The sequence below is a fragment of the Neophocaena asiaeorientalis genome, unplaced genomic scaffold, assembly GCF_003031525.2.
Source record: "Neophocaena asiaeorientalis asiaeorientalis breed wild unplaced genomic scaffold, Neophocaena_asiaeorientalis_V1.1 scaffold280, whole genome shotgun sequence".
NCBI classification, from domain to species: Eukaryota; Metazoa; Chordata; class Mammalia; order Artiodactyla; family Phocoenidae; genus Neophocaena; species Neophocaena asiaeorientalis.
Genome location: NW_020185321.1, coordinates 386,377 through 399,038, shown reverse-complemented (window position 1 = coordinate 399,038; position 12,662 = coordinate 386,377). Strand labels below are relative to the sequence as shown.

The 12,662-nt window shown below is 49.2% G+C and overlaps 1 protein-coding gene across 4 annotated transcripts; it reads left to right on the top strand.

The window, feature by feature from the left end:
* Positions 1 to 1,613: 1,613 nt before the first annotated feature.
* CUNH19orf12 (chromosome unknown C19orf12 homolog) lies at positions 1,614 to 11,995 on the top strand. Of its 4 annotated transcripts, none has more exons than XM_024733736.1 (3): positions 1,614 to 1,684; positions 5,797 to 5,966; positions 10,541 to 11,994. In XM_024733736.1, the coding sequence occupies exons 2-3, from the start codon at positions 5,807 to 5,809 to the stop codon at positions 10,804 to 10,806; spliced, it is 426 nt and encodes a 141-aa protein (XP_024589504.1). In that variant the 5' UTR covers positions 1,614 to 1,684; positions 5,797 to 5,806; the 3' UTR covers positions 10,807 to 11,994. The 4 variants fall into 4 exon arrangements, with proteins under 4 accessions (XP_024589504.1, XP_024589503.1, XP_024589506.1 ...); XM_024733735.1 differs by lacking the exon at positions 1,614 to 1,684 and adding an exon at positions 1,741 to 1,911 and having other exon boundaries at positions 10,541 to 11,995; XM_024733738.1 differs by lacking the exon at positions 1,614 to 1,684 and adding an exon at positions 1,975 to 1,995 and having other exon boundaries at positions 10,541 to 11,995.
* Positions 11,996 to 12,662: the final 667 nt, after the last annotated feature.

Sequence of the window (12,662 nt, the reverse complement as noted above, 5' to 3'; positions counted from 1 at the left end):
AGCGAGCTGCCTGCAGAGGAACAGGAGAATCTCACGCAGGCCCATGCCTGGAGACACCCCAGGGAGTTGGCCTATTCTTAACTTTGGTTAATTTTCACTCTTGAAAGTTACCCAAACTCATACAAAAGCTCCTATTCAGGAACGGATGGGGTTATTTCACTGTGGCCAGGGGAACTCTGGTTAATGCTTTAGGCCCTTTCTCACAATGGGGACAGAGGGGAAACAGAAGTGACAAAATGACGATAAAGAATACAAAGTTTCAGTTAACTAAGATAAATAAGTTCTAGAGATCTACCATACAGAATAGTATCTATAGCTAACAATACCATACTGTACACTAAAGTTTGCTAAGAGCGTAGATCTTATGTTAAGTATTCTAACCACATCCCCAAACACAAATCATAATAATAATAAAGGGGGCTGGACGAAACGTCCAGAGGCGATGTCTGTATTTATGGCCTTGATGGTGGTGATGGTTTCACGGGTATAAACTCATCCCTAAACTCATCAGGTCTTGTATACATTGAATACATATAGCTTTTTGTATGTCAGTCATACCTCAGTAAAGTGGGATATGTATCTATATATCTATAGTTCACAAACAAACATACCCAAAGTACTTACCCATTAAAAAAAAAAAAGAAAAGTAACAAAATTGTTCTGGTAGTGTGAAAGAGGCTCACCCTCTGGATGCCCACAGCACCCGGGAAAGCAAGGCAGAGTGCTGGTTACAAGCAGGGGCTTTGAGGCAGGTGGACCCAAGATGGAGTCTGGACTTTGACACTCACTATCTTGGTGGCCTTGGGTAGATCAATCTCTCTGCGCCTTGCTGCCTCCCTTCTCCTGTCTGTAATATGACAGTGGCAACCATGCCTATGTTGCAGGACTGCTGTCAGGATTGAGTGAGACAGTGCAGGGTAAGTCCCCAGAAGTCTTTTTCAGATCTGAGATGGTTCCAGGCCAGATCTTGTCTGGGGGGCTCGGAGGAGATGGGGGGAAGCCTTCTCCATATGCCCCCTAAAGTAGTCCCAGGCCCTTCTGTTACCCACCACCCTCAGCCTTTGCACCCTCCCAAGAGCCTCTCCAACCTCAGCTTTGCCCCGAAACTGCACCTCCTCTTCCCTTGGAACCCCAGGAGCAAAGGTGGCGCTAGGCCTTTGCAAAGCCCCAGACCCAGATGCCGCCGGTACCCGCACTGCGGCCTGCTGGTGTTTGACTCTGCCCCGAATATTCACCGAATATTAATTCAGCGCCTTTACTTGTCAAGGCTGCCGTGGTCTCTCCCGCGCCGGAAATGGGGGGAAGGGAGGGGTCCTTAGGTCCTGAGCGAAGGGCCAAAGAGAGAAAGGGTCTCCCAGGAGGGCCCCGGGCTTGAGCAAGGTCCAAGAGAACCCGGACCTAAAACGGATGTGGGCGGGGTGGAGGGCAGGGGTGCGCGCGGCCTTGGGGCCCCAGCGACCCCACTCCAGGTGCCGCATCCGGGAGGGCCGCTCCCGGAGCCGGGCCTGGGCCGAGAGCGCGGCGGCGGCGGCGGCGGCTGCTGCTGCGCGACCAGGTGGGTGGTGCCCCGGAAGGCCCAGCGCTGAAGAGCCGGAAGGCGGGAGGGTGGGGCCTGCGCGCCGGGAGGGGCGGCCTGGTGTCCCTGCGCCGGCCGGCCTGTGACCTCGCGGCGCCGCCTCCGCAGGTAAAGGGCTCCGAGCTGCTGGAGCCGGGAGGGGGAGGGGCGCCCGGAGCGGCTGGCGTGCCAGCTGGCCGCGGGCCTGGCTCTCCTGTGCCGGGCGCACGCTCTTCGTGCATTCATTTTCCATATGGAGAATCGGGGTACACGGAGGGCTGTGTGTGCATGTCACCTCCTGCAGGAACTCCTGTGTGTATGTGTGCCCGCGCGTGTGACTTCGCGCAGGAACCGCGGTGCGTGTGGCTGGTGTTATATCCGCAGGGCGGAGCACCCTTGGCCTTGCCCTCTGGGAAGAGAATCTGGACGCTAGTTTAGAGGTGATCAGGAAGGGATGTTACTGATTTAGGGGCTGGGGGAGATTAACTTTGTGGGGACTGGTAGCTTCTTTAGCCTTTAAAACAAACAAACAAAAGAAATAGGAATATTTTGAGAGGGTGTGAAGCGACCTGCTCATGGGCCAGGTAGGTAGGTAACGTGTGCTCTGCTAGGGTCCTGCTCGGCTCTGGCCTGCGTTGCTGCAGATGGCAGCCCCAGTGTGGCTTGTGCTTTTGATTTTTCAGGAGAAATCACAAGTCTGAGGTGTATGTGAAATCTCTTGATTTTAAAATTCTGGCAACTAATTCGTTTTTAAAAAGTCTGTGGGCTAATCTGACAATGTTTGCTGATGGGATCCAATCTTTGCCGTGGGGCATAGAGGTGGAAAGACACGGTTTATAGGAGCCAGTGGGCACACTGGAGCTTTGTAAATTTCACAAGCAAAGTAGAAAGTACTGAGGATTGCAGGTGGGCAACATCACTCTGATTCTTAAGTGGCCCTGCTTTTCTAACTTTTAAAAAGAGCTGTGTGCATGGAGGTCTGTGTTAGCTCTGCAGCCTTCCTCTCCTCATCTCTCACAATCTGGTCCACCTCAGAAAGCCAGGCTATAGTCTCAGGGACGGGCTCATCTCCCTCTCACCCAGATCCCTGCTGTAATCGGCAGACCAGCCTGGGTGCTTACACGAAACCAGGGCTTCACGTTGGCATTTGCCTTCCCTGTGGCTGGCAGATGGGCTTCCTGTGACCGGAGCCTGTTTCGTGGACAAATCTGATTCTGAAATAGGTGTGATATGGGGGGAGGCACACTCCCGCCCCATTGAGGTCTGTCCCCATCAGAGTGCTCCTGTCTCCTCCCTCCTCAACCACTTCTCTACTGCTTACAGACAAAGGCAGCTGGAGTGGGAGAAGGAGAAGCAGGACCGGCTTCCTTTCTCAATCTGGCAGCCCTAGAGAAGTTGGGAGGCTGGAGCTTTTTAGCAAGGGCTCAGGAGATGGGGCTGCAAACCTTTCTTCCCCAACAAGAGTCTATTGATGCTCTAACTTCTAAAATGATTCTTACAAGGAAATTAAACCAGCATTCCCTTGGATGGAGGCAGCCACAATGCCACCTCTCTACCCATGGTGTGGAACCATTGAACCCAGCTGGAATCAGGCCACTTCCTTGCCTCCCCTCCCACACACCATGACACCTGCTAGCTCTCCAGTCCTACAGAGCTCTGGGCTTGTGCCTTGTGCTGGCCCAACTGGGCTAAGTGGAGGTTGGAAGTGGCGTTTGCACAGTGGTGTCTCATTAGCCCCTGTGGGTTTCGACCTAAAGTCATTCAGAGCAGGTTGGAAACTGTTTTTTTGGTTTTTGTTTTGTGGGTTTTTTTTAATAGACAGTAGAGGGTGAAATGGGTATATATCTATTGCCTTCCTCTTTTACATACCTTTTCTTGCTGTGCAGAAACTCTTTCAAGAGTACAGATCCATAATTCTGCAGAAAGCCTGTTTTAGGAGTGGCATCTGGGCAGAGTACACTGGCCTAGAAGCCAGACTTGCAGATCAAGCATGGCAAGGCTCAAGGTCTTCATGCCTCTGGGAATGGGAGGCTCATTGCAGCCTCCAGAGGGGCCTTCGAGGGACCTGTGCTTCATCTCCCTTTTTTCAGCATAAGTGACAGATAAAAAGCTGGATATAAACCAGAGCTAAGCTAGAAGGTGACTAGATATTTTACAGGAGGATTTTTAGCTTTTTGAAAGGTTTTACCATGAAATTAATTCCTTTGGTTATCTTAATATGTACTTGAAATTAAACATTTTGTTTGCATAGCTTTACAGGACCATGGCTTTTGGGTAAATCAGGTTACTCTCTCTCCCCCCATTTCTGAGTGCAGTTCCTTCACTGTTATTAATGCTATAATGTTATCTTGACAGTTGTGCCTGGAAAATTCTTGACCTCTGGAAGGGTGGAAGGGGGCTCTCTTGCAGGGAGGAGGAGGGGGCATGTGCTCTGTCTACACGTGGTCACCGCTGGTGAGCAGAGGGGCCTGGAAGCTAGCAGGCATTTTAGCAGATCCAGGACACTTGGGAGACAGAGCAAGGACAAACACACTTGAATTCTCCTCTAGTCCATTGGGCAACCCTGCAGGACTGCCCCTCCACTGCCTCTCACACCCCTGGTGAACAGACACATCTGGGGGATGCCTCTTTGCATTTCTGAACTCAAGGACTGAGTAACAGACGTCAGACATCTTGAGTCATGCTCTCATAGACTCTTGCTGTCCAAAGTGAGGGCAGAAGATCACCTGAGGGTGCTTGTAAATACAGAATCTCACCCTGCCCATAGGGGCCGTGTTTAACAAGATCTTAAGTGACTCCTGTGCACTGGTGGAGAATCACTGATGTCAAGAATATAAAAGGAAAAGAGGGGAAATTTACAGGGGCTGGAGCACAGGATCCCTCTTACCTCTCCTGGGACTACAAAGACGTTCTGACTGGTGATACAGGAGATCCACAGATTTGTTCTAAGGGCTGAGAATTCTCTCTTGGGATTGGGAGGATAATTTTACATTAGAGACTAATTCTGGATTATTCTTGGGTTTTAAAAAAAAACCTCATATATCCAAAAGATATTGAGTAATAGAGTCTGCTCCAAACTTCCACAGTCGAGTTCCTTTAGTGAATGTTTGCATGTCTCAGCCTTAAATGAAAAGGGGAGTGTTGGTGAGAAAGGAAAGTGCCCATCAAGCCTTGGGTCTAGCCGAAGCTGGAAGGAGAATCACCTGCTCATTGCTGCTTTGATTTTACTTCCTATCCTGCCAGGTGGCCCATCAGTGCCAAAGCTCTCCATTCCTACCAACCTTGGGGCGGAGCCTGCCCTGCCCTCACCCTTGCCCCTGCCTGTCCTTTTCCTGCTAGTATGGCAAACAGTTTCCTGACCCCAGATAATTTTTCTAAAGGTCATTGTTCCAAAGTACACCCATCCGTCTGTCATCTGTCCATCCATATGCAAACCCCTGGAATTCTTTGATTTCTTTTATTCTCTGGTTGTTTCATCTTACTACATCATCCTGTCCTTGCCTTTGATGTCTCATGAGTAGAACTGGATTGACTCTATGAGTGGTTGCTTATAGAAGCCAGTGGTGTATGTTAGGAACCAAACGTTCATTTAGAGCCATCATGTCTGAGAGTCTGCAGTGTTCCAGACTCGCTCCAGGCACTTTGCTTCCATTCTGCTTACACTTTGCAAGAATCCAGCCTATAGGTGGTTTATCTCCATCTTACAGGTGAAGAATCTGCCATTCTGCTCAGGGTCATCCAGTGGGTGAAGGCTGTGCGGTTGCAGAGTCCTGTGCTTTCCCCTTCTCTGGCTTGGCGTGGGCAGAGATGCCCTGTCACACAGGAGACGACCAGGGGCTGGGACTTTGTGCACTCGGCCAAGGTTTGCGCTCGGGGATTGCCTGAGCCAGCTGAAAGGCCCCGATGCAAGAGAGCTCAGACTTGCCTCACTCGTGATGAACCGGTGGAACATGTGGCCAGCGTTGCTCCTTAACCTGTTGTAAATCAGAAGTTAATCAGAGGGCAGAGAAGACCTTTCATCCACCCTGCTGATTCAGTCTGCTTATTAACTGAAAGCTGCCCTGCTTTCTCTTTGGCAAAGGACTCGGCACATGACTGGGGAGTGCTGTTATCGTGCATATAGCAGAGGTACTGTTCTGTACCAAAAATGGGGAACCTTCCTTAAAACTTTAGGAAGAGTAACATTTGGGTAGAAATATGCTTCACTCATTAAAACTCTCCTTTGGAATGCTTCCTTCAAGGTGTGCTGCGATGCCCGTCGCGGTGGAGGACATCATGAGGCTGCTGTGCTCCGTCTCTGAGGAGAGGAAAATGCGGGCGGCCGTCAGGCACTCCGGGAGGGGCGCCCTGGTCACAGGGGCCGTGGCCTTCGTTGGTGGTTTGGTGGGTGGCCCACCAGGACTAGCCGTTGGTAAGTGCAAGTGCCTCACAGGGACAGTGCAGTTGTTGGGGAAAAAAAGACCTTTGAAACCTCAGAGACCTCATAAAAGCCTCTGCCCTGTGTGAGAAGTTTGTTGAGTTGAGGTTGCTTCTGTGAAATGATCTTTGGGTACATAAGTCATCCTGTTAAAAACACAAGCTTCTGTGTGAATGTCTCAGAAGTGCAGGGCTCTCTCAAATGGCATCTGTCATGCAGCCCTGGAGGACACCTTTCCCCCCAGGGATGTGTCCTAGAGTCTGAAGATTTCAGGGTATCCTGGGTCCCTTGGACAGTCTCCCTCCCCCCATCACCATTACACATCCAGAGAGGAAGCTGAGATTTGCCGGGCACCTACTGGGGGCTGATGATGCTGTAGAGCCACTTTACATAAACTCGTTCCCAGAGCGCTTCCCCATTCTGAAAGCAAGCAGTCCAACGCAGGAAAAGCAATAAGCTAACTCGTGGAGTGATCACCCCTGTCCCCTTCTTTTACCACCTGCTTCTGTTTGGGAACCCTTTTCTGGCAATAAATGAAACTTTGGCTGATTTTCCCATCATTCATTGTTGCTAGAATGAAGTTGCTTCCTTTGGACTAGGAACCGGAAGAATTCCTCTGTGGCCCAAACCATGGGCTAGGGGTGGTGTCAGAGAGCTGGCTGCTGTCCAGGTCTGACTTGAGGAGGGGCCAGATAAGGCCTCCCTCGAGGTGCTTCAGATGGACCCTGCAACACAGGGGCATCGGCTCAAGGCATGGTCTGCTGCACTGGGCTCAGTAAATATTTACTGAACGCCTCCTCCGTGCCAGGCAGCCTGTGGTGGGATACAGGGCCTGGGAAAGCTCACAGTCTGGTGGAAGTCCTTTCTATATGGCTTGCAGTCTTCACATGAATACAGGCTGGAGAGGTGACTGCTTTTCTGCTGAGGATGGTTTGTGTGTCCCAGCTCACCAGTAAGGCTTCCTGCTCTGTTCTTCCCTCTGGTAGCAGGATTGACATTCAAGGACACTGTATTAAGCTGAGCCCACACCGGGGAGAAAAATCAGCCTGTGGGTGGCCCCAGACCTTCCATCTATGTATTTCCATTTCCAGACTCTGTGAATTAGTGAGTCTTGACTTAAGCTTCTTGCTATCCAGGAAGTAGCCCGTGAGGGAGGAGACAAGGCCATTGCCTTCTTCCTCAGTGACATCCTATATCTTTGTCCCACTCCATCTAATGTGCTCAGGGAAGGCTAGCTGGGATCATTTATCATATAGCTGTGCCCAAATGCCATTTTGGGAGGACATATTTTATTCAGATTGAGTAAAAGCTGGTAGAGAACAGGATGTCTGCAAAGAGAACCCCAGGGATTTGCTACTTGCAGCCCCTGGTCATGGGCAGGAGCATCATTTTACCCAGAAAACAAAGGAATTTTCTCTTCTCCAAAGACTTGGTAATTTTCTGGTCGATATTTCCTGGCGACTTTTTGCATTAAGTGCTGCTCTAAATCAAATATTGATGTTCTCACAAAGGTTTAGTGCAGATGAGTGCAACTCTTATCAGCTCTTAAGTGTTTCACTGGTGTCATGGGGAAAAGTTCAGTAAAACTTGTAAATGACTGGCCCTCCCTCCCTAGAATGCTCCTTATTTTCAGACTGGGGGGAAGCTGTCTAAGGGCAGTGTTCAGCCTCTAGGACATGAGGCTGGCTGGTCCCCAGAGAAGGTGTGTGCTACCAGGTGCCTCCATACTTGGTTTCCTGAGATGGTGCAAGATTTACTTACTGTTGGCTGAGTCCAGCTTGCAAATGGGTTCTCTGTGGCCTGGGCTGCATTCTTTTAGATAAACTTTTTATTTTGGAATAATATTAGATTTACAGAAAAGTTGCAAAGATAATGCTGAGAATTCCCATATATCTCTCACCCAGTTTCAGTTCCTATATTACCAAGGCACACTTGTCAAGACTAAGAAACCAACACTAACATTACTATTAACTATTCTTCAGACTATATTTGGATTTTATCAGTTTCTGCATCCATGATCTTTTTCTGTCCCAGACCCAGCACAAGACAGCACATTGCACTTAATTGTCATGTCTCTTCAGTCTCCCCAGTCTTGTTTTTCTTACCCCACTCTTTTTGATTCTTTTCCCATATAGTCCATTACAGAGTATTGAGTAGAGTTCCCTGTGCTATACAGTAGGTCCTTATTAGTTTTCTGTTTTATATATAGTAGTGTGTATATGTCAATCCAAGTCTTCCAGTTTATCCCTCCCCCTTACCCCCTGGTAACCATAAGTTTGTTTTCTACATCTGTAACTCTTTCTGTTTCGTAGATAAGTTCATTTGTACCTTTTTTTAGATTCCACATATAAGTGATATCATATGATATTTGTCTTTGTTTGACTTACTTTACTCAGTATGACAATCTCTAGGTCCATCCATGTTGCTGCAAATGGCATTATTTCATTCTTTTTTATGGCTGAGTAATATTCCGTTGTATATATGTGCCACATCTTCTTTATCCATTCCTCCGTCGATGGGCATTTAGGTTGCTTCCACGTCCTGGCTATTGTAAACAGTGCTGCAGTGAACATTGGGGTGCACGTATCTTTTTGAATTATGGTTTTCTCCGGATATATGCCCAGGAGTGGGATTGCTGGATCATATGGTAGCTCTATTTTTAGTTTTTTAAGGAACCTCCATACTCTTCTCCATAGTGGCTGTACCAGTTTACATTCCCACCAACAGTGCATGAGGGTTCCCTTTTCTCTACACCCTCTCCAGCTATTATTGTTTGTAGATTTCTTGATGATGGCCATTCTGACTGGTGTGAGGTGGTACCTCACTGTGGTTTTGATTTGCATTTCTCTAATGATTAGTGATGCTGAGCATCTTTTAATGTGCTTTTTAGCCATCTGTATATCTTCTTTGGAGAAATGTCTATTTAGATCTTCCACCCATTTTTGAATTGGGTTGTTTCTTTTTTTGATGTTCAGCTGCATGAGCGGTTTGTATATTTTGGAGATTAATCCCATGTCGGTTGCTTCATTTGCAAATATTTTCTCCCATTCTGAGGGTTTCTCTGGTCTTGTTTTTTACCACTTTGATACTTTTGAGGAGTACTGGTCAGGTATTTTGGAGAGCTCCTCTCAATTTGGGTTTGCCTGATGTCTTTCTCACGAGTAGACTGTGGTTATGGATCTTTGGAAAGAATACCGTGGAGGTGCAGTGCCCTTCTTGTCACACATTTCAGGGACATATGACACCTACAGGACCTCCCTTGTGATGCTCACCTTGATCACCTGGCTAAGGTCATGTCCGCCAGGTTTCTCCACTGCAAAGTTACTGTTTCCCCTTTCCATACTCTACTCTTTTACAGAAAGTCACCAAGTCCAGCTGGGCTGCGTCTTTTCAATATCTGATTGCCGATATTTAAAAATCAGGGCTTCCCTGGTGGCACAGTGGTTGAGAGTCCGCCTGCCGATGCAGGGGACACGGGTTCGTGCCCCGGTCCAGGAAGACCCCACATGCCGTGGAGCGGCTGGGCCCGTGAGCCATGACCACTGAGCCTGTGCGTCTGGAGCCTGTGCTCTGCAACGGGAGAGGCCACAGCAGTGAGAGGCCCACGTACCACAAAAAATAAATAAATAAATAAAACTCATAAGACTTTTAAAAGATACATACTTGGTATTCCATGTGGCAGCAAGTGGCTGGCATAGGGTAGCCATGTCTCCTTTAGACAGCGACCTGTCTCTCCAGGTCACCACAGTCCCACTCAGCTCGCTTCACTCCTTTCAGCTACCTGCCTGACCCCTGTAGGCACTTGAGTTTGAGACCCCTGCTCTAGGACATCTTCCTGTAGCAGACTGCACCTGACCTGGTTAAATAGAACTTTCCATTGATACAAGGTCTTCAAATTCCAAAATAGTGTGCTTTAACTTTGATAATAATAAATTGACATTTAAAAATAATGTTTGTGCCCTTTTGGGGTAGCAGAAAGAGAAGTAGTTGAATACGTTAAATTTGTTATTTATCATCATACAACTTTGGAGGGGTTGTATGAAAAACATTGTTTCAAGAGAAAATACCTCCTCATCTGTCTGCAGGGTCCTTTATAACCACGTGGTTCCACTGGAAATTTCAAAGTTCAGGGCTAAGACTCATATTAGCCATCCCGTGGAGGAAACTCAGCCTCACCACTGAGATGGTTCTCCCTGAAAATGCATTTGCTTCTCAGCCCTGTTCTTTGAGATGAGAGAGATTTTTATGAGAAGCATGGAAACCTTCCGCCCACGAAGAGGATTTTAGTTAGCACAGCTCTCAGGGGGGAGATGCTTTGTGTTGCACGGTGAGCGCAGAGCTTAGGGGAGGGCACGTTTGGGTGTCAATTATCTGAGCCAGATCGACCAAAGGCCACGTCAACCTTTGCCCTCTGCCCTCCTGGCGGAGCAGGCATGAAGCCAAGCCCATTCTGACCCGCTCATGAATGTGCCCACTCGTCACAAGGGTAGATGTGAACTCAGTGAGAACCTGTGACTATCGTTTATGAATATAAATGACCGACTAATTGAGTCCTTCCTGTTTTCTAGGGGGGGCCGTCGGGGGTTTGTTAGGCGCATGGATGACAAGTGGACAGTTTAAGCCAGTTCCTCAGATCATAATGGAGCTGCCACCTGCCGAGCAGCAGAAGCTCTTTAACGAAGCCACTGCCATCGTCAGGCACCTGCAATGGACGGACGCCGTGCAGCTGACCATGCTGGTCATGGGCAGTGAGGCCCTGCAGCAGCAGCTGCTGGCGATGCTGGCCAACTACGTCACCAAGGAGCTCCGGGCGGAAGTGCAGTACGACGACTAGGCCTCTGCTCCAGGAAGCGGGGTCCATTTAGATGGTTCCCCCCGACTCATGGAAGGTGACTGGGGAGCTGCAGGAAGCCCCACGTCATCAGAATATTACCCTAAACTGTAGCGAAATCTCCTGCTGGAGAGGCTGGGGCTGTGCCATATCATGTTCTGGAATTATTTGAGAAGATGCCGTGTTTTGTGGCTGTGTGCACCTGTGTGCCCTGACAACCCTTCAGCTGGGAAGCTGGTGAACAGTAAAGCCGTGACTGCTGCCACGTAGCGGCAGTTTTCTGAATCTACTCTCACTCACACAGGAGCTGGAAGAAGGTCTTCACGTTCAGCCTTCTCATCTCATCGTGTGAAGATGACACCTGTCCAGGCAGCCGTTGCAGGACCAGCCCTCCCTTGGGACCTTGGAGCTGTCCCCTGCTGGAATCACGTTTACCTCTTGAATGCCCCTTCCCCACCCAGTGACTTGTGAGTGGTCTCAGGGAGGGGGCAGTCGGCCTGCTGAGTGAAGCCACAAACGTCAGTGGCACCCAGCCCCTCCCCCAGTAGCTGCCCGACTGGGCTCTCACCCTCCCAGGGGCTTGCTTTCCCCATCTGAAAAGTCATAGTAGTTCCTGAGTTCTGTTTTTTAAATTAAATATTTTCAGTAAATTATTGCTCTTTCTGAAGTGGTAGAATCATAAACTTTCTCTAAGAAATGAGTCCACCCTAAGTTTCCCCTAATATTGTTTTTGCTTTGCTTTCAGAACCACAGTTTGACAAATGTCATCAAACTACAATAAATGTTTTCTGAACAGTCCTTTTCTCCACCTATTTGTGTAAAGTATCTCTGACATTTGAAGTTGTACACATGGAGCACAAGGGAAGGGAAGGTGTCAGATTTGTGACTTTAAAGAAGGAATGAAAGCTCCGGATTCCAGGGCCTGCGACCTGACTTTCCAGGCTGCTGTGGTGCCCTGTGCTGCCTGTGAGCACACACTGCCCCGAGCCTCCCTGGCAGCCACGGGATGTCCCTTGGGTCCCAGGGGCCTGGCAGGAAGCTGCACTGTCCACCCTGCTGAGCAGAGTCAGTATCCCGCACCTCTGTGTAAAGAAAGCTTCAGGGCAAATTAGAACCCAGGGTGATTAAGGAAGGATCAAGCTTTTATCTCAGAAAAGTTGCTCTTTTTTAAAAAATAAATTTATTTATTTATTTTTGGCTGTGTTGGGTCTTCGTTGCCGTGCGCGGGCTTCTCACTGTGGTGGCTTCTCTTATTGTGGAGCACAGGCTCTAAGCACGTGGGCTTCAGTAGTTGTGGCTCGCTGGCTTCAGTAGTTGTGGCTCGCGGGCTCTAGAGCGTAGGCTCGGTAGCTGTGGTGCACGGGCTTAGTTGCTGCACGGCATGTGGGATCTTCCCGGACCAGGGATCAAACCCATGTCCTCTTCACTGGCAGGTGGCTTCTTAACCACTGGGCCACCAGGGAAGCCCAGAAAAGCTCTTTATCTGGCCTTATCTAGCACACATCAGGTGCCCTTTACAGGCCACACTCCTGGGGTTGATGAAGCCACTTTGGACATTTGCACTGTTTGGGTTGATGGGGGGCAGGGTGGGGTCCTTTTAGATGATTATCCTGACTCATAGAAGGTGACTGGGTAGTTATGGGGGGCCCCACCAATTCAACTCGTGTGTTGGGTCCTACTCTGCCAGGCCCAGGGGACACAGGTGGTCCCAGCTCGGAGGTCCTGCACCAGTGTCCCCTGGAGTCCCTTCCCTGGCCTGCCTACCTTTACCCTTGGGAAGACCACTCTCGGGAGGAGATGGCCTGACTCCTGACCAATTTGGGGTCAGATGAAGCAGGCCTTACAGAATAAAGTCACTG

Bases quoted from the DNA above. Each gene is read 5' to 3' on its own strand.
- CUNH19orf12 (XM_024733735.1), top strand. From the start codon at position 1,844: ATGTCACCTCCTGCAGGAACTCCTGTGTGTATGTGTGCCCGCGCGTGT. The intron at 1,912-5,796 runs GTGCGTGTGGCT...GCTTCCTTCAAG, and splicing joins GACTTCGCGCAGGAACCGCG to GTGTGCTGCGATGCCCGTCG. The intron at 5,967-10,540 runs GTAAGTGCAAGT...CCTGTTTTCTAG, and splicing joins CCCACCAGGACTAGCCGTTG to GGGGGGCCGTCGGGGGTTTG.